Source organism: Cervus elaphus, chromosome 26, assembly GCF_910594005.1.
Source record: "Cervus elaphus chromosome 26, mCerEla1.1, whole genome shotgun sequence".
Classification (NCBI taxonomy): domain Eukaryota; kingdom Metazoa; phylum Chordata; class Mammalia; order Artiodactyla; family Cervidae; genus Cervus; species Cervus elaphus.
The window spans coordinates 26435705-26458386 of NC_057840.1; the positions used below are offsets into that span (position 1 = coordinate 26435705).

At 38.3% G+C, this 22682-nt stretch overlaps 1 protein-coding gene across 9 annotated transcripts in view; it reads left to right on the plus strand.

The window, feature by feature from the left end:
- ADGRG6 (adhesion G protein-coupled receptor G6) overlaps positions 1 to 19302 on the plus strand; it is a 153908-nt gene extending 134606 nt beyond the window's left edge. For 7 of the 9 annotated variants that reach the window (XM_043888669.1, XM_043888675.1, XM_043888670.1 and 4 more), the window contains 3 exons: positions 9331 to 9432; positions 10499 to 10651; positions 16181 to 19302. In XM_043888669.1, coding sequence (XP_043744604.1) covers positions 9331 to 9432; positions 10499 to 10651; positions 16181 to 16359 — 434 coding nt within the window. In that variant the 3' untranslated portion in view covers positions 16360 to 19302. Of the gene's footprint in view, positions 1 to 9330; positions 9433 to 10498; positions 10652 to 13630; positions 13677 to 16180 lie in introns of all 9 variants that reach the window. The other 2 variants (XM_043888676.1, XM_043888677.1) reach the window with 1 other exon arrangement.
- Positions 19303 to 22682: the final 3380 nt, after the last annotated feature.

A 22682-nucleotide genomic window follows, 5' to 3' on the forward strand; every position in this document is an offset into this window, starting at 1 on the left:
TTTAAAGAAACCTAGTAAACGTACATCTGATGAAGAAGTGGAAATTTACTTGTGCCCTTTTCTAGCAAAAATCATTTATAGAAACATATTTATCATTTTAAAATAAAATGAAAATATATTTTAATCCTGTTGGCAAACTCAGAAAATTAAGTAAAATTATGGAGTAGGAACCTTCTGATAGTTAAGCTGGGCCATAATTACATGCACAGCACACATGGCAGATTGGCGCCAAAGTAAAGAGATGTACCACCTTTAAACCCGTTCACATCTGAAACGGCATCACGTTGGCCAAGACATTACACACTGCAGGGAAATAAATTACTCATCTTTTGGCAGAGCAGATTGTGTGTAGAGAAGTAATTTTTTAAAGGGCACCTTGTCGAATGAAAGGAGGATTCAAGAGGTTCCCAAAGGGAGTCATAAACTCTAGAGATTCCTCAGTCCTGCAGCCAGCTGGCTGCATCTGTGTGACAACGGAACACATGAGCCGTTGTTGGACTCAGGCTTGGCGGGAAGCCGAGAAGTTATCTAGATCATTTTTGTCAAAGATCAGTTACCTAGGATGTGTGTCCTTTTTGACCCAGACATGTGGTTTGATTAATTCTTGATTGATTCCGTCCCATATGCCTGAAGTCACCTATATCCATAATCTTCTTTGCACTGTGTTTCTGGATCTTTTCTATCCAGGTATGAAAAATCAACTTAGGTCGTTTATCAGAATATATTGATGACGAGCCTGCTGGAATTGCTAATGGACCTTAGTTGGTAAAGAAATCTTTAGGAAATGAACACTTAAGGTGTTTGTTTGTTTTCCTTCACCAGACTTATTGAAAGTGAGTTTTTAGGCCAGTAAAAGAATGCAAAATGTGCTTTCCCTAAATTTTACTGTATGACATTTGGTTTCAAAGCCAAGGGAAACTGTTCCTGGGCATTTTTTTTTTTTAAACACTTTTGATAATCAGTCTAAAGATCTGAGAAGATCCCTTCAGCTACTTATTTTATATTTGCCCCAGAAAGTCACCTATTTTTGCTAAAATCAACCAAAGAGGATGAATTCTATGTGGACACCCACTTTCTAGCCAAAATATTGAGGCTAAGGATATCTTTTTTCCCCCAGATAAGTAGTTAAATAGCACTTATAGAGACCAAGATTAAACACAAGCCCATATAATCTATGTATAATGGTTATGAAGTCAACATGTTAGAAAGAGGATTTTTTTTTTCAGACTTTCTACTTGAATGTGTTCTGAGGCAGGTGAAAGAACTAGATATCAAAACCCAAGCCTGCTGCTTGAGGAGATCTCTCCGAATGTTTCTCACTCCGTGTTTAGACATTGAGAGCACCCCCTTGGATGTCCTTTACTGTGTTTTTTGAGCCAGCTTTGGCCCATGGTGTAGTTCTTCAGGAGGTCTTGACGAGGTGGAATTCATTGCATTTTCCTTCCTACCAGGACCCACATACTTATAACACCCTTACTCGAAAAAGCTATTTTTTTCTTTCTTTTTTATTTTTTAAATTATGAAAGTATGATAACACATTTGCAGGAGACTTGGGGTGGCTCAGCTGGTAAAGAATCTGCCTGCAATGCGGGAGAACTGGGTTCCATCCCTGAGTTGGGAAGATCCCCTGGAGAAGAGAAGGGCTACCCACTCCAGTGTTCTGGCCTGGAGAATTCCATGGACTGTATAGTCCATGGGGTGACAAAGAGTTGGACACGACTGAGCGAGTTTCCCTTTCACTGTCACTTTCTGGAAAATGCAGAACAAAGTTACATATAGTTCCACTATATATTACAATTGTTTTTTAAAGTAGATAAATTAAGATTTTTAGTTGAAGTTTCAGTATCAAACTCTCAAAAAGTTATAGAATGAATATGCATAAAAGTAGAAGGATATAGTAGACCTGGAAAGCACTGTAGGCCAATTCAACATAGTTAAGATAATTTATAGAATTTTCACACAACAGCAGGATACAAATTCTATTTAACTTCCCATAGACTATAAACCAGGAAACACTGGAACATATCCAGGGACATAAAACAAGGTGCAAAAATTTCATACAGAGTCTGTTCTCTTATCACTGTGGGATTATGTTAGAAATCAATATCAAAACATATTTGAAAATAGCCCACATAGTTTCAAGTGCGATGTGACATTTACCAAGACATCTGTGACTTAGCCATTGAAAGCCTCAGTAAAGTTAAAAGACAAAAACAAAAAAAAGCAAAAACAAAAAAACACAGAGAGAGTGATTGCAGAGAAGAAAGCATTTAAATGAGAAATTACATCATCTATTCATGTATTGGTCAAAATTATTTTTAAAAGTGAGCAGATACCTCTGGTTAGTGAAAAATGGAGGTTCAAGGAAGACGAGGATGCACAGGTATAGAACTGGTTAAGAATCTGTGCGTTTAAAGAAAGTTTTACTTTTTATCTTGCTCTAACATAATATCTGGGTTTTTAAGGGTATGATAAAGAATCAAGGCAGTTACCAAGCTGAAGAAACTATTGCAAAGGAACTGGCTTGGATTCATCAGAGTGATGGTTTTCCAGGCTCAAATTCACCCCGAAAGGGTTGTCACAAAACTAGCACAGCCTGTCAAGATGAAGCAGAGACTTTGTAACTCTGAATTCTATCTTTTCAGTCGTGTTAGTGTCCAACGTTTATGGGCAGTGTTTCCTACTCTCTGATCAGTTAAATAAAGCTGAAAAGCACTGGGAGGAGTAAGAGTCAATTATTCCGGTCCCCAGTTGCAGCTTAAAGCCCTTTCCAGAAAATTAGAAAAACATATTTTTCCAGGTGGTATGAAGAGCCTCTTTGAGGCATGTGGGTTGATACAAAGATTCTCAAAGGGAAAACATGTGATAGAAGGAACAGGGATGGAGATGAGAAGTCAAACAGATTCTTTTGGATGCCAAAGGAAAACTCTATAAAGTTTTGTGATTTTAAGTTCTGCTCCTGGCACCAACATCCGCAAGTAGATGGAAAAAAAAAACAAAAACCCTGAGGACTGAAGAGGGACTAGCCCTCTGTTTTCTCACTTTGGCCTCCAAGCGCCCTTGGCGCTCCTGCTGCATTTCTGCTCCTCCTGCCTGCAGTGTTCAGAATTTCTTTCCATACCGCATGTGCATGCTTCCAGATGTGGCTACCTTCCACATTTCCCACGGCTGAACTCTAAGCGGGATATTTTGTCCTAAAATAATCTTGGGATAATATTTATTGCCAGACTGATTTAAATACATGTGAAAAGGGCTGGTTGCTACAAATAGTCAAATAACCTATTATGAGAATCCCATTCTGATTTAAAATGGAAACCTGTCTCATGGCTGAAGAATCTGCATGACACCTTGGAAATTTAAAATATATTTATAGAATTCTAGTTTCTCATGCCTATTATCTGCTTTTGTCCCATGGCATCACAATTCATAGTGGGAAGCGGAGCATGTAAATGATTTCTATTACAAAGTTTCAGAGAAGTATCAGATTTTGAATTTAATTTATGTACATGTCTCTTAAACTTGGCTTCTCAGGTGGCGCTAGTGGTAAAGAACCCGCCTGCCAATGCAGGAGACGTATGTTTTCAGGTTTGCTTAAAAATAAGCAGTGTCATCTAACGCTATATAATTATGATATAGAGTAGGACTGCACCATCTAAAAAATTGTTTTATTAAGTCAGTTTTCTTAGCTTTAACCTCCTTCTGTATGACTGTGGTCAGCCTCAGAGCCTCAAAATAATTCACATCTTAATATGGTAGTCGTTCAGTTGTGTCCAATTCTTTGTGACCCCATGGACTGTAGCCCTCCAGGCTCCTCCATTCATGGGATTTTCCAGACAAGAATACTGGAGTGGGTTGCCATTTCCTTCTCCAGGGGATCTTCCTGACCCAGGGACAGAACCCAGGTCTCCAGCATTACAGGTAGGCTCTTTACCATCTGAGCTACCAGGGAAGCCCTTAATATCAGGGAAGCAAATCCAGAACTGGGTCTTTCCCAGTCTCCTCTAAACACCAGATGTATGCTCTGAAGTTTTTTCTCCAATATATATGACATTTATAAAAACTTCTGAGGGTTAAGGAAAACATCATTTAGCAAATTTCACTTTCTGCTGTCTACTAAAAGTCATTTGCTCAGTGTGAATCCCAAGCATGAGTAAGGCCAGGATTAGTGCCTGAGAACCAAAGTCCTTAATTAGAGTTTATAATCTTTTCCAGCTCTGATAAGTGATTTTGTTAAACAGTTGCTTAAGAAACACACAGTTAGCTATATTTTCAGTTCTAGGACAAAAATACCTCCAACAACAAATTCTGCAAATGCTGCCCTGGTGCACAAAAATAGATTTAACCCAAGTCAAAGGGTTCCCTCTCCACCTCTGAGTCCTTCACCTGTAACCTGTGCTGACCTAACCTCAAGCTTCCATGCATTCTGCTCCCTGTACTAGGAAACTGCCACCCCCTCTTCAACACGTGAAAGATTCTCAAAGGGGAACCAATCTATATTGTGTATACCCGTGTTACAAAGCATGCATGCTCATTAAAGGGATTTTCTGTGTTAGCAAGCAGGTTAGGGACTTGGGGGTTGTTGGTGGAGGAAGGCTTTAAAAGGCAATCAGATCTAGTCAGAGTGTGAAGATGAGGTCCAAACTGTTAATCAGTCAGTTCATGCCTGACTCTCTATGAGCCCATGGACTGCAGCCCACCAAGCTCCTCTGTCCATGGGATTTCCCGGGCAAGAATACTGGAGAGGGTTGCTATTTCCTTCTCAAGGGGATCTTCCTGTCCCAGGGATCGAACCTGGGTTTCCTGCATTTACACGCAGATTCTTTACTGACTGAGCTACCAGGGAAGCCGAATCAGATTCAGTCAGAATGTGAAGTTCAGTTCAGTTCAGAAGTCACTCAGTCATGTCTGACTCTTTGCGACCCCATGAACCGCAGCACGCCAGGCCTCCCTGTCCGTCGCCAACTCCCGGAGTCCACCCAAACCCATGTCCTTTGTGTCGGTGATGCCATCCAACCGTCTCATCCTCTGTCGTCCCCTTCTCCTGCCCCCAACCCTTCCCAGCATCAGGGTCTTTTCAAATGAGTCAGCCCTTCGCATCAGGTAGCCAAAGTATTGGAGTTTCAGCTTCAACATCAGTCCTTCCAATGAACACCCAAATGATCTCCTTTAGGACGGACTGGTTGGATCTCTTTGCAGTCCAAGGGACTGTCAAGAGTCTTCTCCAACACCATAGTTCAAAGCATCAATTCTTCAGTGCTCAGCTTTCTTTAGAGCCCAACTCTCACATCTATACATGACTACTGGAAAAACCATAGCCTTGACTAGACGGACCTTTGTTGACAGAATGTGAAGATGAGGTCCAAACCCAGCGCCTGTTCTGTACTTCCTGGGAAGATGGCTCCACCTCCTAGGTCCTAATTCTGTGCGATTTTGAATGTGGAGGAAAATCTTTCTGCTACTCTGAGACTTGTCATGTCTGAGCTCCAGGCTGGGCTGCAGGGGGATTTCTTGTCTCCTGTTCTTCCTCGCCAACCCAGCTTCCCTCCTTGTCAACAGCACGGGGACCTTCAGGAAGGGTGTGTGTGTATTTATTTTCTGAGTGACTGAAATTTGATTCATATTTGCTAGAGCTTTCTTTTAAAATTAGAACTTCCTTATCCTATCTGGTATCATCTGAGACAAGTAACTGGGTCACTAGCATATATTTTCATCACTAATTGTTTTATTACTAATAAAGTATCATTAATAAATAACATAATAATGTTTTACTTATATAAATATGTATAAAATGATATGGTAACAATAATAAGGGCTTCACTAGTAGCTCAGCTAGTAAAGAATCTGCCTGCAATGCAGAAAACCCTGGTTCGATTCCTGGGTTGGGAAGATACACTGGAGAAGGGATAGGCTACCCATTCCAATATTCTCGGGCTTCTCTTGTGGCTTAGCTGGTAAAGAATCTGCCTGAATGCGGAAGACCTGGGTTTGATCCCTGGGTTGGGAAGATCCCCTGGAGAAGGGAAAGGCTACCCACTCCAGTATTCTGCCCTGGAAAATTCCATGGACTGTATAGTCCATGGGGTCGCAAAGAGTCAGACATGACCGAGTGACTTTCACTTTCAGCAATAATAAAGTGGTAATATTTCTTATTACTAATATTACTCAGTGGAAGGGAAGTTCTAGAGGATGGGCACATATGTATACCTATGGCTGATTCATGTTGATGTATGGCAGAAACTAACACAATAGTGAAAAGCAATTATCCTCCAATTAAAAATTTAAAAAATTGGAATCATAGAGGGAAACTGTTTAGTATTTATAACTTCCATAAACTAAAAAATTTTTAAATAAAAAAATAAAATGTAGCTGCAATATAAAAAATGATTACTTAGTAAAAGGTCACTGAAAGTCATTTGTAATTCTCAGAGATACATGTGTTTGAATTTCCCAGGAATGCTTTAATAGGCTAGTTTTCTATTTGAAATCAGTTATCAAAATGTAGTCAATATTTTCATAATGACATTCCTCTATGAGTCAACATATGTTATCATTTTTTACCAGTAACTTCATTAAGAATTGGTGGAGCACCTCCTAAGTAAGTGTCTGCCATTCAGTGATGACCAAACTAGCCAAGCCCAGAGGAGGAGAATCAGCCACAGTCATCTCACTGTATTCAGGGTCTAACCTGTAGAAATCCAGCACATTCCCTTCTGTAATTATTCTTAATAATGTAATTTATTCTGGAGTAAAACTGTGACCACTTTCAGTTAAGACATTGAAAAATAAAATGTAAAAACACAGCCTTAGATTTCATTTGAAAATTTATCTGCAACCGGTAAAATAAGAGTACTTTAAATACGGGCCCCACTTTTCCAGTTACACAGGTTACAGTGTAATTTACAGTTTTTTTGATGAATACTCCATACTTGAAAAGAATGGACAGGTCTTAATGTCCATTAAAGGCACTTTAGTCATTTTCACTTTTATGATGTTCCATGCGAGACCCTGTGCTCCATGGAAGCGATGATCATCCCCTTGAAATTCCTGCTCCTAAAACAGTGCCTCCGGCTTAGCAGTGCTTAGGAGTCACTGAGTAGATTATTCTGTTGGAAACGTCCCTTAACGTCCTACCCAAAGTTTATTCAGGTTCAGTTTAAGCCCTTGCACTCTCTAAAATACCCTCACTTATGTAGATAATCTGCTTAACATGGTATATTATTAAGGCATTACTTGGCAACTAATTTGTATACGTTTCAGAAACTTTTGCCTTAAATATATTTTCATTGTATTCCTGCCACTCCTTAACTTGTGTTCTATTAACTCCTGTTTTTAAGCCCCGACATCCAAACACATTTAAGACATTCAGATGTATGTGTATGTATTAAATTATCTCATGTAAAATAGGTGAGTGATTAATCATGGTTATATTTATTCATTCAACAAAGCATTTATGGAGGTCCTGCTTAGTTCCTGGCATTATTTTGGGAATGGCTAGTAGAGCATTAGATAGACAAGCATCCCTGTGTTCTTGGAGCTTATTATTTACTAGCAAGGGATAATCAAGCAAAGAGATAAATGAATACATAAGGAATACAAGAATATCAGGTACTGATCAGTGCCATAGCAAAAATAGTGTGTGCAAGGGCGTGAGCAGAGGCTAAGACATAAAAAATAAAAAGAAACAGTTGATGATGGCCTCTTTGAGGAGTTTGATCTAAGACCTGAATGGCAGGTTAAGATCCTGTTATGTAAAGGTTTGAAGGAAGAGCTATCAAATTATTGAGCTGAAATGAGTTTAATATGTTTGTTTGAGGGTAATGATGAAGAGCACTGCTATTTTGAACATCAGGGATGGTGTCTCAGCAGTAAAGAATCCACTTGCAATGCAGGAGATGTGGGTTCAATCCCTGGGTCGGGAAGATTCCCTGGAGAAGGATATGGCAACCCACTCTGGTATTCCTGCCTGGGAAATCCCATGGATAGAGGAGTTTGGAGGACTACGGTCCATGGGGTCTCAAGAGTCGGACATGACTTAGTGACTAAACCACCTCCACCAAAGGAGAAAATGGTATCAAGAATATATTTCAAGGGGCTTCCCTAGCAGTCCAGTGGATAAGACCACCTTCCAATGCAGGGAGTATGTGTTTGATCCTTGGTCGGGGAGCTAAAACCCCACATGCCTCTCAGCCATAAAACCAAATCATAGAACAGAAGTGATGTTGTAACAAAATTCAATAAAGACTAAAAAAAGTGACCCACATGAAAAAAAAATCTTTAAAAAAGAGTGGATGTATTTCAAGAATGAGAGAGTAGTCAATTGTTTTGAATACTGTTGAGAGGTCTAGTAAAATGGGAAAGAAAACTGAGTTAACAGTAGGGGAGTTCCAGTGATCTATAGGAACAGTTTTAGTGGTCTTCAGACATGTGGACAGTCGCTTCAGAGATGGCGGACATGTGGCCTCCTTGAGGCAGGTTGAGAAGAAAAGAAATGAGAAAAAGTAGAGACAGCAAAAGTTAGTTATTACATGTTTTATTGAGAAAGGAAATGAAGAAGTAGAAGCTGGAAGAAGATTGGGGGTTAAAGGAGAAATTCTTTGATTATTTAAAAGAGAGTTACTAGGATATGCTTGTGAGTAATGGGAATAACCAAGTTTGGAGGAAGGGAGGGAGAAATTGAGGCAGCCACGAGAAGGTAAAAATGCAAAAGCAAATTCCTTGAAGAGTTAAAAGGGGCTGGCTCCCAAAGTGCAAGTGGTACAGTTTTTGATAGATGCAGGCAAACTATAAATATATGAAGACCACTTGACAATACAGAAATACTTCTGCATTAAAATGTTGAGAAACTAAAGCAGGCCAGGTGGAGCTACATGAAATTGCTGATTTGGGGCCATTTTTGACTTGTAAAAATACCACTTTTCTATGGCCCAGACTTACAATAACATGCTTACATAAAATAGCTTAGAATACACAAATTGAAATAGATGATGAGCTCATGGATGTTTTCACATAATTCTAAAACAAACATAAGGGAAACATTGTCTCTTAAATTGAATATTGCCTATTTCAGATTAGTCTTTAGGTTATGTCATAACAAATGCTGAATAAAACAAGGACAGAATTATATTCATGTAATTGTTCTAGTTTTATCTGAGCCTCTGTGTTCTAGTCTAAAGGATTAAAACATCAGCTGCATACTTAAAGATTCCTTAGGATCTTTGTTTCTGAGTGATTTGGGTGTAAAAAAAATTAAATTGAATCCATGTGTTTTGTAAGATTTATCTTTAGCGATGTGTCAATTTGCCTGATTGTTTATCTTTTCTTTTGTCCCAGGCTTATTTATATTTATCTTCCACTGTGCTATGAAGGAGAATGTTCAGAAACAGTGGAGGCGGCATCTCTGCTGTGGTAGATTTCGGTTGGCAGACAACTCAGGTAAATGGGCATGTTGGTGATCAAGCTTCTAACATTAAGAGTGTGGTCAGAAGTGTTTGTCATTTGGGCTTGCCAGGTGGCTCAGTAGTAAAGAATCTGCCTGCCAATGCTGGAGACTCAGGTTCGATACCTGGATCGGGAAGATCCCCTGATATGGCAACCCACTCCAGTATTCTTGCCTGGAAAACTCCATGGACAGAGGAGCCTGGCGGGCTACAGTCCATGGGGATGCAAAGAATCGGATACACCTAAGCGATTGAGCACACACATTTGCATTGTCCGAGCAGCCTAGTCCCAGTGGTAGCAAGGTGTAACGGTGGAGTGTGTAAAGATGCTTGGTTGGAATCTTAGATTATTAAGACTGCACGGGATCTAAGGACTTCGGACCTGGCTGTTCTGTTTTGCAAAGGAGAAGCATGAGTTCCAGATAGGTTAAGTGAGTTGCTCAAGGTTTTGTGTCTAATTTAACTACTCGGATATCCACTATACCCTATATACCTTTCCATACTTTTGAAGTCTTCATTGACATTATTAGACAAAAGAGATTTTTCTCAATAGGAAAAAAATCCCTGAAGAAAAATATTACTCTTTTAAAAAAAACCTCCAGTGGTTACTTCTCAACCTGAAGATATTAAGTAGAATTTTAAACATGAGGTCAAATTAAGAAACTTTTCTGTTTCTTCAGGTTGTTACTGTTGACATGTCCGTCTCTTGTATGAGTCACTGCCAATGTGTCAGAACATCTAATGTTATGAATCAGTTACTTGAATAATGTGGTGATGACTTTTCAAGGCAAAGTGTGTGCATGTGTGCTAAGTCAGTTGTGTCCAACTCTGTAACCCCATGGGCTGTAGCCCACAAGGCTCCTCTGTCCATGGGATTCTCCAGGTAAGAATACTGGAGTGGGTTGCCATGCTCTCCTCCAGGGGATCGTCCCAACTCAGGGTTCGAACCTGCATCTCCTGCATTGCAGGCAGATTCTTTACTGCTAAGCCACCAGGGAAGCCCTCAAAGCAGACTATATCCCCTCTCAAGCAGACTCATGGAGAGATGTCATTTCTTTCAGATTGGAGTAAGACAGCTACCAATATCATCAAGAAGAGTTCTGATAATCTAGGAAAATCTTTGTCCTCCAGCTCCATTGGTTCTAACTCAACCTACCTTACATCCAAGTCTAAATCCAGCTCTACCACCTACTTCAAAAGGAACAGCCACACTGGTGAGTCATTCTGGCCAGAAAGGTGCTGGTAAAGATGCTCTCTGGGACACTTCCCATCATGTGTTTATGGTGAGAACTGGCATGTCATAAAGATTCATAGATCACAGTGCCCATTAGGGTGCTTATTTTAGACAGGAAAATCAAAATTTACTTGCACCTTCAGCACCTTTGTGAATATTTTGTCCTTTTTTAAAGAATTTACAGCCAAAATTGAACCTACATTGTCAGAGTATCATTAACTCAATATTTTTGTAACTTCATTTTCTTTAAAATTTAATTTTCCTAAAAAAGTATGGTATCTTGTTTTTAAAAGTTATATCTTTATTTAAAAAATACGGAAATTGAGTTGCAGATTATTTCAGCATAGTATGACAGTTACCTGGCAAGTTGGAATGAAAACAGGAAGAGACACCATCCAGCTTGTATGTGAAAGACTGAAGTCCTTTGAAATATACACAAATATAAAATCATGATAGTGTATGCCTAAAATGAATAATGATATATGTCAATTATACCTTAATCAAAAAAGATACTTAAGTCCCTAACCATTGGAAGTGTTACTGATGATTGCTCTCTACATTACTGATTAAATATGAAAGAGGGAACATTATGTTTGGAAAGTGATACAGATGATGAGAAGCATTGTATCTTTATTCATCTACCAAATCTTCATGATATTTACAATGATCGCACTTTCTGACACTGAGCCTGAAGACTATGAAAACACAGGCTGACTTCAGACATGCAGAGAATTTGGCTTCAGACCACCATAATATATTGAATATTGCAATAAAGAGAGTCACAGGAATTTTTTGGTTTCTCAGTGATTATAAGCACCATGTATAAATATGTGCTTATATGTTTACCCCATACCACAGTCTATTGTGTGTAATACAATCATGTCAAAAAATGTACATACCTTAATTTTAAAAGATACTTTATTGCTGAAAAATGTGCTTGACTGTCATCAGACAATACAAATCTTCGATTTATAAAAACTGCAGTGTCTGTGAGGGGCTTCAAAGTGAAGTGAAATAAAATGACATATGCCTGCAAAGACCGTTTTGCAGTCCTTGATAGCCAGTGAACAATGTGAAAAGGTATCCTCCTTTAATAATTTCAGTTGAAAATAACAGAAATGCTGCTTTTAAATACTAATTAAACAGCTCTCAACACTCAGTATCCAGCACTTTCTAAATGAAAGATGCTTATAAAAGGTAATGGAAATGACTTTTAAATTTTGTATTTGTTTAGCTAATAAATGTAGGCAGAAGCAAATGGCACCCAAAAACATTCATATTTGGCAAGAATGGAGTGATTTGCGTGATGTGTGTATAAATGTTCACATTGTAACACTTGCATTTCAAATGACCCTTATGTACATTTGAATCTTTCCACATGTCCCTGCTTGTACCACTGTGGTGCCCACTCCCTGGGATTCAAGATAGCACTGTGGAAAAGAAGTTTGAATGTTTAGAGAGTTTTTTAATTCCAAAATTAGTCAAAGAAAGATCTGAAGGGCTTCCCTGGTGGCCCAGCAGTAAAGAATCTGCCTGCCACTGCAGAAGACATGAGTTCGATCCCTGGTCTGGGAAGATCCCACATGCCCAGGAGCAATTAAGCCTGTGCGCCGCAATCATTGAGCCTGTGCTATAGAGCCCAGGAACTGCAACTTCTGAGCCTTTGTGCCTCAAATACTGAAGCCTGGACGCCCTAGAGCGCTCAGCAACAAGAAAAGCCCCTGCAATGAGAAGCCCGCGCACAACTAGAGAGTAGCCCCTGTTCGCCACAACTGGGAAGAGCCCAGCCAGCAACGAAGATGCAGTACAGCCAATAAATAAATAAAATTATTTTTTAAAAGTATCTGAAAACTTGGAGCAGTTAGGACAGCAGTGCTTAAAGTTTCTTGGAGTCAGGGATACTTTGGGGAATTGAATAGAAGCTATGAACTCTTCCAGAGTGGGGTGCAGTCTTTGAGTCCTGCCCACAAGCAGTTTTCCTTAAAATTAAGAGGCCTTTGCATTCTTGCCTGAAACACCTGTGTGAGAAACATGATAACAGGCATATAATCTGAGATAGATTAGTCTACCTAATTGGTTGTTCCCTGGCACAAAATATTGTTTACAGTTAACTCTTGAATAAAACAGTTTGAACTGTGCAGGTCCACTTATATGCAGGTTTTTTTTTAGTTCCAAATACAACAAACAGTATTACATGATCCGTATTTGACTGAATACATGGATGCAGAACTATGGACACTGAAGAAGCTCAGACACAGAGAGCCAACTGTAAATTGTACTCAGATTTTCAGTTGTTCAGGAAGTCAGTGCCCCTAACCCCAACTATTATGCAAGCCTCTACTGTACTTAAAATGAGTGAATTTTATACTTTTATTAAATCAGCCTTAAAATTAGATACTCATTTTGTCTCCCCTTTAAAATCCAAATGCTTAATGCATTATAAGTTAGTTGTGAATGCATAGGAATTAACTCAATTGAATTATTTTCCTGTTAATATAACTGAGAATAGCTAGCCTGAAAAATGACTATTAAAATGGTAAAGAAGATAACAGGTAGATATTTTGGAACAGAGGGCATTTTGAAAGTATAAAATATTTGGAAATAGCATCATGGGGAAAGCTGACTAGAAGATAAAAGGGACTGTAGAAATGGGGATACCAAAGAAAAGCTTTACTGTTTCAAAATCTTGGATATTTATTTTTGAAGACTTCACTAATGTTAATTGTTTCTTTTCAAACATTTGGGGTTAAACAGGTTCTTGTTAACTAGTATAAGGATATAGTCAATGGTATGACATAACTTTCATGGTGTAATCATTCCAGTTAGTCGACATATGAAGGGTCTTCTGCAACCTAGCCAGTTCTCAGTGGGACTGCTGGTACCTAGGTCACTTGGGGTATGTAGAAAGTCACTGCATATCATCATGGATATCTAGATGGTTTATTTCTTGGAATTGTAGATAATGTCTTCTAAGATCATTCCTTCAACAAAAGTGGATCATTCAGGTAAACTTTTATTACTTTTTTGAATGCATGAATTTTTTTGCAAGGTAATAGAATATTTGCATGGATTAAACTAAGACTCTTGCTGCACCAGCAAAATGGCTTCTTCTTTACAATAATTCTCAGCTGGCACAAGGACATTCCTGCATTGAACTGGAATTTCTGAACTGTCAAATGGTCGTGTGCTGGGCTGGCTCTTCTGTGCATGGGGGTATCTGCAAGCTGCTCCTTCTAGGAAATGTACCATGCTCTGGAGTTAGTGGGTCATGTAACAGAAAGAAAAACAAGCAGTACTTGAGAGGTTCGTTGTAGAATGGAGTACAATTCTTTACCTTTTCACTGCTCTTATGAATTACTGGATATGTCATGGTACATTGACAGAAGTCATAAAAGAGAAATTGTCGATTCCAAGCCTGCTTTTTGAGGACTTTTGTCTGCTTGAAATTTCAGCATCAGCCAAATAATAGTTCATTTCCCTAGCCCCTGGTTTTCAGACTTATAGAAATAATAAAAAATCTATATTATCCACAATATAATAACTACAGGAATTGCAGAACTGGGAATAGCATATATGTAGAAACACAGACCTAGCTCAGAATTTTACTTTATTAGACTGTGAAGATCCAGAAAATTGGGTCACATATTTGGAATGGAGCTGGTCAAAGTCTTTAAAAACTGTGTGCTCCTGGAAGTTGTCAATGAAATAGAATGAATGTATCTTTGAAGGTTTTTTTGAGGATGTGTAGTTTTCTAAAAACATCAAGTACAAATTGTTCATTATTGAGATTTAAGCCAATAGAAAAATTCCTAACCGAAAACCAATGGCTAGTGAATGTGTGAACGGAAGGAAAGCATAGAATCAATCAGCTTGCTGAGAGCTGAATGGGGAGGGACCCTTATATAATGACCCCTGAGCCTTTTTCTCACCAATCCTGGGTCATCCCACCATGCTTCAGTCTGCCCACTCTTCCCATAGACCATCTGTTCTCTCTTGCTTCCTCTAGTGAGATGGACACAACATTTTAAATTTTAGCTTGCATTGTATTTAGTGTCTGCTCCAACACCAAGACCACAGTTGAACAATTTGAGTCATTTCCAAAGACAACAGATACAGTAGCCATGGCTTTTGCCAATTATGGATGGATTTTTAATGTTAAGTCACACACTGGGTCCAGCATACTCAAAACATAAAACATGTGGAGTGAACATTCCGTTTTGAGCCATGATTTCTAGGCACAGTTTTTCATGATAGAATTTTTGCCACTTCCACAGTGAATAGAGATGATACAACTGCAGGAGACAGTACTTTGTAGAAGGTCATATTTGCTCATTCACTGTTGTGAAATCTCTGTAGTAGATTTTAAGATAGAATTTTTTTCCAAAATGTGTTGGGAGAGGGAGGAAGAGAGATACTTACAAGATACTCATAGGGTACATGAAAATAGTCATGTGTATTTATAGATAATAGTGTTTAACAGAGTTTCCAGTTTTCTTGCCTGGAGAATTCCATGGACAGAGAAGGGTGGCCAGCTACTGTCCTTGGGGTTGCAAAGAGTCAGACACGACTGAGCAACTAACACATACACACACACGACAGAGTTTCAAGGCATTGGCTGAGCCAATTTTAGAAAGTTATGGGTCTAGGAAAATAATGTTTAATATATGATACTGAGATATTTAGGACAGAAATGTAATTTAGCAATCGTTTATTACTGTTAGTTACTGTGATTTTATTGCTGCCAGCAATAATAACATTATTCTGAGACTGTAGCATAGTTAATGAAAACATATACTTAATATTTCTGATAAAGATAATTTTGGATTCTATAATTTAAAAATAATTCATGAAAAATGCCCTTTTTTCTATATTGCAATCATTTCACAAGTTTTTTCCATGAAAAAAATGTGTTCAAAATAGCTTTTATGTTTTTTATTCACTTTTCTTTTCCAAAATTCTTTAAATTATATTTCATTAAAAATTTTATTATGAAATGTCTAACACATATAAAAAGTAGAGAGGATAATATAATGAATCCCCTTGAGTCTATCCGCTCATAGCCACCTACATGTTTTCCCCTTTCTGTATTACTGTGAAAACATATCATAGACATCATATTGTTTCTTCCACAGATATTTCAGCACTTTTTAATTCATTGTTATATAATCTGTCACTACTTTGTGCGAGCCATTTGCCATATATATTTTTGCCTCAATTTTCTGATGACTCTACTCACTGGCTCTTTGAAAAATACCACTTAGAAGAACATTTCTTAAAACAAACCCCCACAAATTACTAGAAGGCACATTAACATTCATTCATATGCAGGAATGCACTTTGAAGATGAGAAACATGAAATTTTAGTGCTGCCTGCTACCAAAACTAAGAATCAGAGCTTTATTTCCTTTGTGATCTTCTTTAATGTGCAAAATAGAGGGTCCAAAACGGTAGCCCTCAGGCATATTACCAGCTCATCTTGCAGCCTAATTTCTTGTATAATTTCTTTCAGACAATGCTTCCATGGACAAGTCCTCATCAAAACTGACTCATGCTGATGGAGAACAAACATCGATCATTCCTGTCCATCAGGTCATTGATAAGGTCAAGGGTTATTGCAATGCTCATTCAGATAATTTCTATAAAAATATTATCATGTCAGACACTTTCAGCCATAGTACAAAGTTTTGATATCTTTAATATAAGAAAGAGGAATCAGTCTGCACGAAGATGTGCAAGCAGTCAAACTCTGACTAGCAGGTGTAAACGTGGTCTTACCTAGGTAACTGCATATATATGACCAGTGTGTTTTATGAAGAAGGCATTTGTGAAATTCACTGTCTGTCTTTTCAGTGTGTTTCTTCCATGGGGGAGTTTCCACCATCACTAAAACTTCACTACTGAGAGCAACATGATTCAGTACCCACAGGGGATAGGGTTTTTTAAATATATAACTGAATTGACCAATCAGAACTTGGGCTGGGAGGTGAAATATTAAGATTAGAGGACAAGGGACAGGCCAGGCTATGGACAAGTTTAGTTTAGAGTTTATTCACACTCCACCAAATAATTGGGTTTGGATATGGTCATTTGCTCCATCATCTTTCTCAACAAGCAAAAGCTTGTTGAGTCCCTACTAATAGGGACTTCCCTGCTGATCCACTGGTGAGGACTTTGCCTTCCAACGTAGGGGGTGAGGGTGGGGTGTGGATTCGATCCCTGATCAGGGAGCTAAGATTCCACATGTCTTGCAGTCAAAACACCAGAAGATAAAACAGAAACAATATTGAAACAAATTCATTAAAGACTTTTAAAATAGTCCACATCCAAAAAATCTTTTAAAAAGCATACTAATATTTAAAACTATTTTGGATGCCCCCAAGTCCCATCTCTGCTAGTTTCCATGAATGCAGTAGCATTTCCTTGTTTTTTAACTACCGAGACAAAAGAATGATGTCTGACAAAGTTTAGAAAGGTGTATTTTCCATTATCTCAAATGTTTAACCATGAAGACCACAATGTGCCTAAGAAAGAATTTCCCAAATTTTGACCTAGTTAATATGAAGTCATGTTGTTTCATTTATCCTATTCAAGACACGACTTAAACATCATTATTAATTATAATTTAATCCTGTACTTTTGAATCAAATTTAATGTTGGGGTTTCATTACAGTGGACCTCAAAGTAGTTGAAGATAAACCTCTTACACCTCTATTTTTGATCCTCTACTGTATATAGATCCATGGGTTCATGGGAGGAATGGAATTTCCATTAGGCCAGCTGTGTACAACAGTCATGCCCTTTTGGGAAAAACAACTATTGAAACTCTATGGTCTTGTCATAGCTCCAGAGACTTTTAAGATATTTCCATTTGCACAAGTGAAAAGCCTCTTACTTCCTCTTTCAAAAGTTTTGTTCCAAAGAATATAAACTGAGACTTAGGTGGGTGACTTATCATAATCAGAATAATATATAAACATGTGGGTCTACACTTGCCAGTCTGAAAACTGCTTGTATATAGGTCCTCTGATTATAAGAGCCAGAGGAGATCTGGCAAGATAGATGGGGTGTTATTTATGGATTAGGTTTCTGCATATAAGTCATGCATAATAGAAAGCAGCTTTTAGCCTAACTTTCAGACTATCCTGAGTAATGTGCTTGCTAGTGAATGTGTAGACCGCATTTTAATTGTTCTTAAATGATGGATGAGTGTCCAGTTTCTTAGAAATTGGTCTCAATATGTGCTGTACCTTTACATTTGCTCTGGGTTATCTGAGACGTTTCAGGTTCTGGAAGCAACCTAAGTGATGAGAAGATGAGACATTCTGGCAGAATGAAACTGCTTAAAGGCAGAAGTCAGACTGAGCACCTGGGGCCCTTTCCCTCTGTGCGGAAAGCAGGTAGCCCTTAGTTTGAGACAGGAAAGCTCTCAGACTGCGCAGCAACCAAGGAACGTCACCTTCCACTCATCCTCAGTCATGAAGGTCTTTGGCAGACCCAAACAGGTGATGATGTGGTATTGAGTTTTCATATCATTCCATTTTGTAGCATCCTGGAACACTGTTCTGGGAGATAAAAGCATGGCTCAGCCTGGCCTTCCCAAGAGAGGGGTTGTGGACAGAAGGAAAAGATAGTAAATCTGAGGTCACTGAGATTCCCTACAGCAGAATCACATTGTTTTCCATAGGCATGTATTTTAACAGGCTGCTTATTTTGGCAGAGGTTGCATCCAGATGAAAGTTAACCTTAACTAGTCGCTGAATCTTCATATACTCTCTTCCAAGCCTTAGAGATGATAGAATTTAATTAGCTTTCAACTGTGAGATTGCTACCCGAAGTGCTTATGTAGTTAAAAGTAATTAAAGTGAGAACTTTAAAAATATCTTTGATTTCTACTCATATTCATGCAGATCTGGGAAAAATGTTCTTTTCATATTTGACAACAGTATCAGCTCCACTTTAGAAATTTCCAGTAATCAGGTAAGGATTAAAAAAAAAAAATGGAGAAACAGCTGAATAGACATTTGCAAGTGGACTTGAGTTCTACACATGTAGTTCTCACCTTCATTTAGCCCCCTCAAAACAGAGCTTCAGGAATTTAGCTCTGGAGCCAAAATTTAGTTTAGCCTAACTTTGACAGTAATATCAACTTAGACTCTCTGGGGTTGGAAGAGAGTTGGAAAACAGTTTCAGTTTTTGTTGTTTTTTTATTTTCTTCCTTTTCCTTTTTTTAAACTACATCATGTTAGAGTCAGTCTAGGATCCTGAGATCTTTTCCATTGTTGTCACCATGACTTGCATTGTAAAGCTTTGTTTGTTTAATGTTGGCATAGACTCTTTTGTACATATTTATTTATTTGTGTTTATAAATGTGAGCTTGTTTTATATCTTACCTTTATATTGCCTGGCTTTGTTATTTTAATTAACTTTCTATCAGAGAGACTGTATATATTTTTTTCTAAATACTTTGTGAAATAGTTTTCTGTAGCAGTATCTCTGAATTTGATGAATAAAAAATGACTGTGAGTGCAGATTAGAATAAGTAGTAAAGAAGCTACTATAGCTGATTTGCCGTTTTACTTAAATGGAAAATGTTTTTCAAATAAATGCTTATGTTGTTTGTGATCCAAATTATTCAATTCCTTTATGAATGACTGTTTTTATTTCTGCCTCTTAAATAGGAAAAAATTATTTGACAACTGGAAAATAACCTGCCACCAATTAAGCTAGTGACATGGAGTGACTTTGCCAAAACACTGAGAATGAATATTTTAGAAAGATCCAGTTCACTGGGGATTAATGCATTTTGAAGTTCTTAGATTTTCTTAAGATGACTGATGCAAAGCCAAGCTCTGTGGCAAATTAAAAGTAATGTAGGTTTCCTTTTTGGGAAGTCTTCAGCCTTCTGAAAAGGGAACCAAATCAATAATATGACATAGAAGTTAGATCTTAGGATTTTTTTTTTCACATTTATAGTCACTGTTTTCTTTGTGGGAGGCTTAGAAAATGACAGAATTTAGCCAACTTGACTTGCATGATGAGAGCAGGACCTCCTCACTTCCTTTTGCTGTGATTATTTAGGATAACTCTCTTCTGCAGAGAGCCAAGACCCAATTTGGCTCACGGCCCTACCTAGTGCTAAGTTGCGAGGCGTGTTGGCTGGTCACTGCTAACTCAGGTCTTCTGAGCCAACTTCACAACTCCTGGCCAAGCCATGTTAAGAAAACAGGCAAGCAGTTGGTGAAGCTTCATCTCCAGTCACATATAGCAGGTTGAAGCTAGGGGAGCAGCAGTGGGTAGTAGGTGGGAAACACTTACTGATTTTCAGGCCGATCTGTATTTGTAGTGTTTTGAAATCTGAAGGAACTGGGCTTTGCAAACACAGTGTTTTGGAAGAATGCCTGTGTTTCCAGTTGAGTAACATTCTATTTTTCTCCTATAAAAGTACTGTCTCTCTCTCCCTCTCTCTGTCCCCCTCCCTCCCTTTTCTGCCTCCCCCAGTTTTCCTGCTTTTCTCACTTTTTCCCCTCTTTCTGTCTTCCTTCCCTCCCTCTTCATATCAAGGAAGAATACTTAGCCGTTCTCTTTTTCTGCTTCCCTAGTGAAAAATGAGAGTAAACGTGAAGATGCAAGGGTGGGGATGAGAATTACAGGGAGAAGGTTAGCCCTGGCAAAGAGAAGAGGCATATAGGGACTTCTCTGGTGATCCAGTGTTTAAGACTCTGTGCTTCCATCACAGCGGGTGCGGGTTCAATCCCTGGTCGGGGAACTAAGATTGCGTATCTGTGCTAAGACCCCACATGCCTATGTGGCCAAAAAAAAAAAAAAAAAAGAATAATAAGAAGAGACATAGCTTTCTTCTGAGGTTGAACTACAGGTTATTAGATGAGACAAGGAGGTGTAAAGAGACTGATAGTCAGTGTTGGATTTCCTGATTTTTATTAATTAAAATAATTAGAAGCTCTTTCATCTGCTGGGTGTTCTAAAGACAATAATATCAGGATGGGGATCTGAGTAAAATTAAAATGTGAAACAACCTTCAGGAATGCAAGTCCCTGGCTAAATTAAATAAACTAATACATGGTGTTTGCCCTCAGAGTAGCTTTCACAAGTACATTCCCTAAATCATTATATCAAAATGTTTATTTGGTGTGTTTTGAAAAACTAGTTTATTTCAGGCTCACAACCAAATATTTGATATTCTAAACTCTCAAGTCTTTATTGACTTATCTCAAATATTTTTGAATAATTGGTTGACAAATAATTGGAGACATACCCCAAAATCTTTTTTCATATTTTAAGTTATATCTTCTGTTGGCTTATTTTCATCATGAATTGCTTTAAATGATGTTTATAAATTCAAGTTGTCAGTGAGAGTAAGATACTTGATATTCACATTAAATATAATTTAATAGAGATACACAGATCAAACGGTGTGAGAAAATAACAAAGTAATAGCAAAATACAGATCTTTAAATACCCTAGGGGCAAAAGAAAGATCTCTCGAGCACCACTGTATTTTCCTGCTTCATCACCCTACAGTTCAAACAGTCAATGGAGGATTTTAAGTGACTCGTACGTCAAGCTCGGTCGTTTCAGTCGTGTCCGACTCTGCGACCCTATTCACTGGCTTCAGCTGACAGACCTGACGCATTTGAAACTATTGTAACTTAAAGAAAGAATCAGTTTATTGGTGAAGATCTGCTGTGGAATCATTACTGGCAAATTAGAGTGAATACATTGTCTCCATGACACTGTTAACAGCAACAGTAAATGCCTACAATGTCTAGAGCAGTTAAACGTGACACAGTATACTGTATTTTTGGTTTTAAAATTTTTCTAGGTGTATAGCTCTGCTACTGAATGACATTAATATTAAGATCTGATGCACTGGGTTATGTTTATTCTCATCATTTTCACAGGCAATAGCCTACTGCTGGCTCTATAACAGGTGCTTGGTTTTCATGTTTATTGAATTTATATGGAGTTTACCTGGCCCATTTGCCTTTCATGTTTTGCAAAAGTAGATCTCAGAGTACCTTGAATTTGGGTGAGTTTATAAGAATGTGGACTAGAAATACAAAGTCAAGGGGAAAATATAGTAGTTTCACACTATTCAAGACACTTTACCCACACTGCTTAATGTCATCTTATATGCCACAGTCAAGTAGGATAAGAACAAGAAGATTTCAGTTTAAGGTTAACTCTAAATCCTTTTTAATGGTTTTGGAAAGGGAACTAGCTTCAACTGAAGTCTGAGGTGACTAAGCACACAAACCTGCTTTTGAGCAACTGTCTTAGAAACTGTTTTCTGGCTTAACCTGGTTTCAAAATCCAGGAATATAATGTATGAACCCAAGGGACCCTCATGGAACCCTGTGGCCAGACTTTGAGGAATCTGGGATCAAGGGATATTTTTCTCTGTTTTCACTGTGTAAAATCAAGAGGTGTTTTAAAAACCAAACTGATTGGTCACTTGAAAATTATCTCTCTTCATCCCCAGTTGATAAATTCATCAGTTTCCTTGAATGGCTGGTAGGTTGCTAAGAGAACAGTGCTAATTGGCTAACAAAAATACAATATTTGTTAGACTTGCTTTGTATGAACTTGTGGTAAGTATGTTTTTGCTCTGGCTAACTCCTTGCATGTGAAGAAAAGTCTGAGATTCCAACCAGCTTACTAGCCTGGGTTCTATTACTGTCTGTCTAGGAGTTTCTATCAGTGAGAAAGCCATGGTACAACCTGCAGGAAGAATAGTGAGCAGTGACACTGTTAACTAGAAGAACTGGAGAAAGCAGTCTTATAGAATCCATATTGTTTAAGGTTTACGAAGGTGGAGTGACCCCATTTTGCTAAAGCCAACAATTCCTTCTCTGAAGGAATCACAGAGTGTAGAAGAAAGGTCATGAGTAATGGTCTGTCCTACGTGACTTTAGTATATCTCCCATCTGCTGTGGGCCTCAGTTTATCTATCTGGTAGATAAAAGAGGCCACTAAAGAGCTAAAATGTTTTC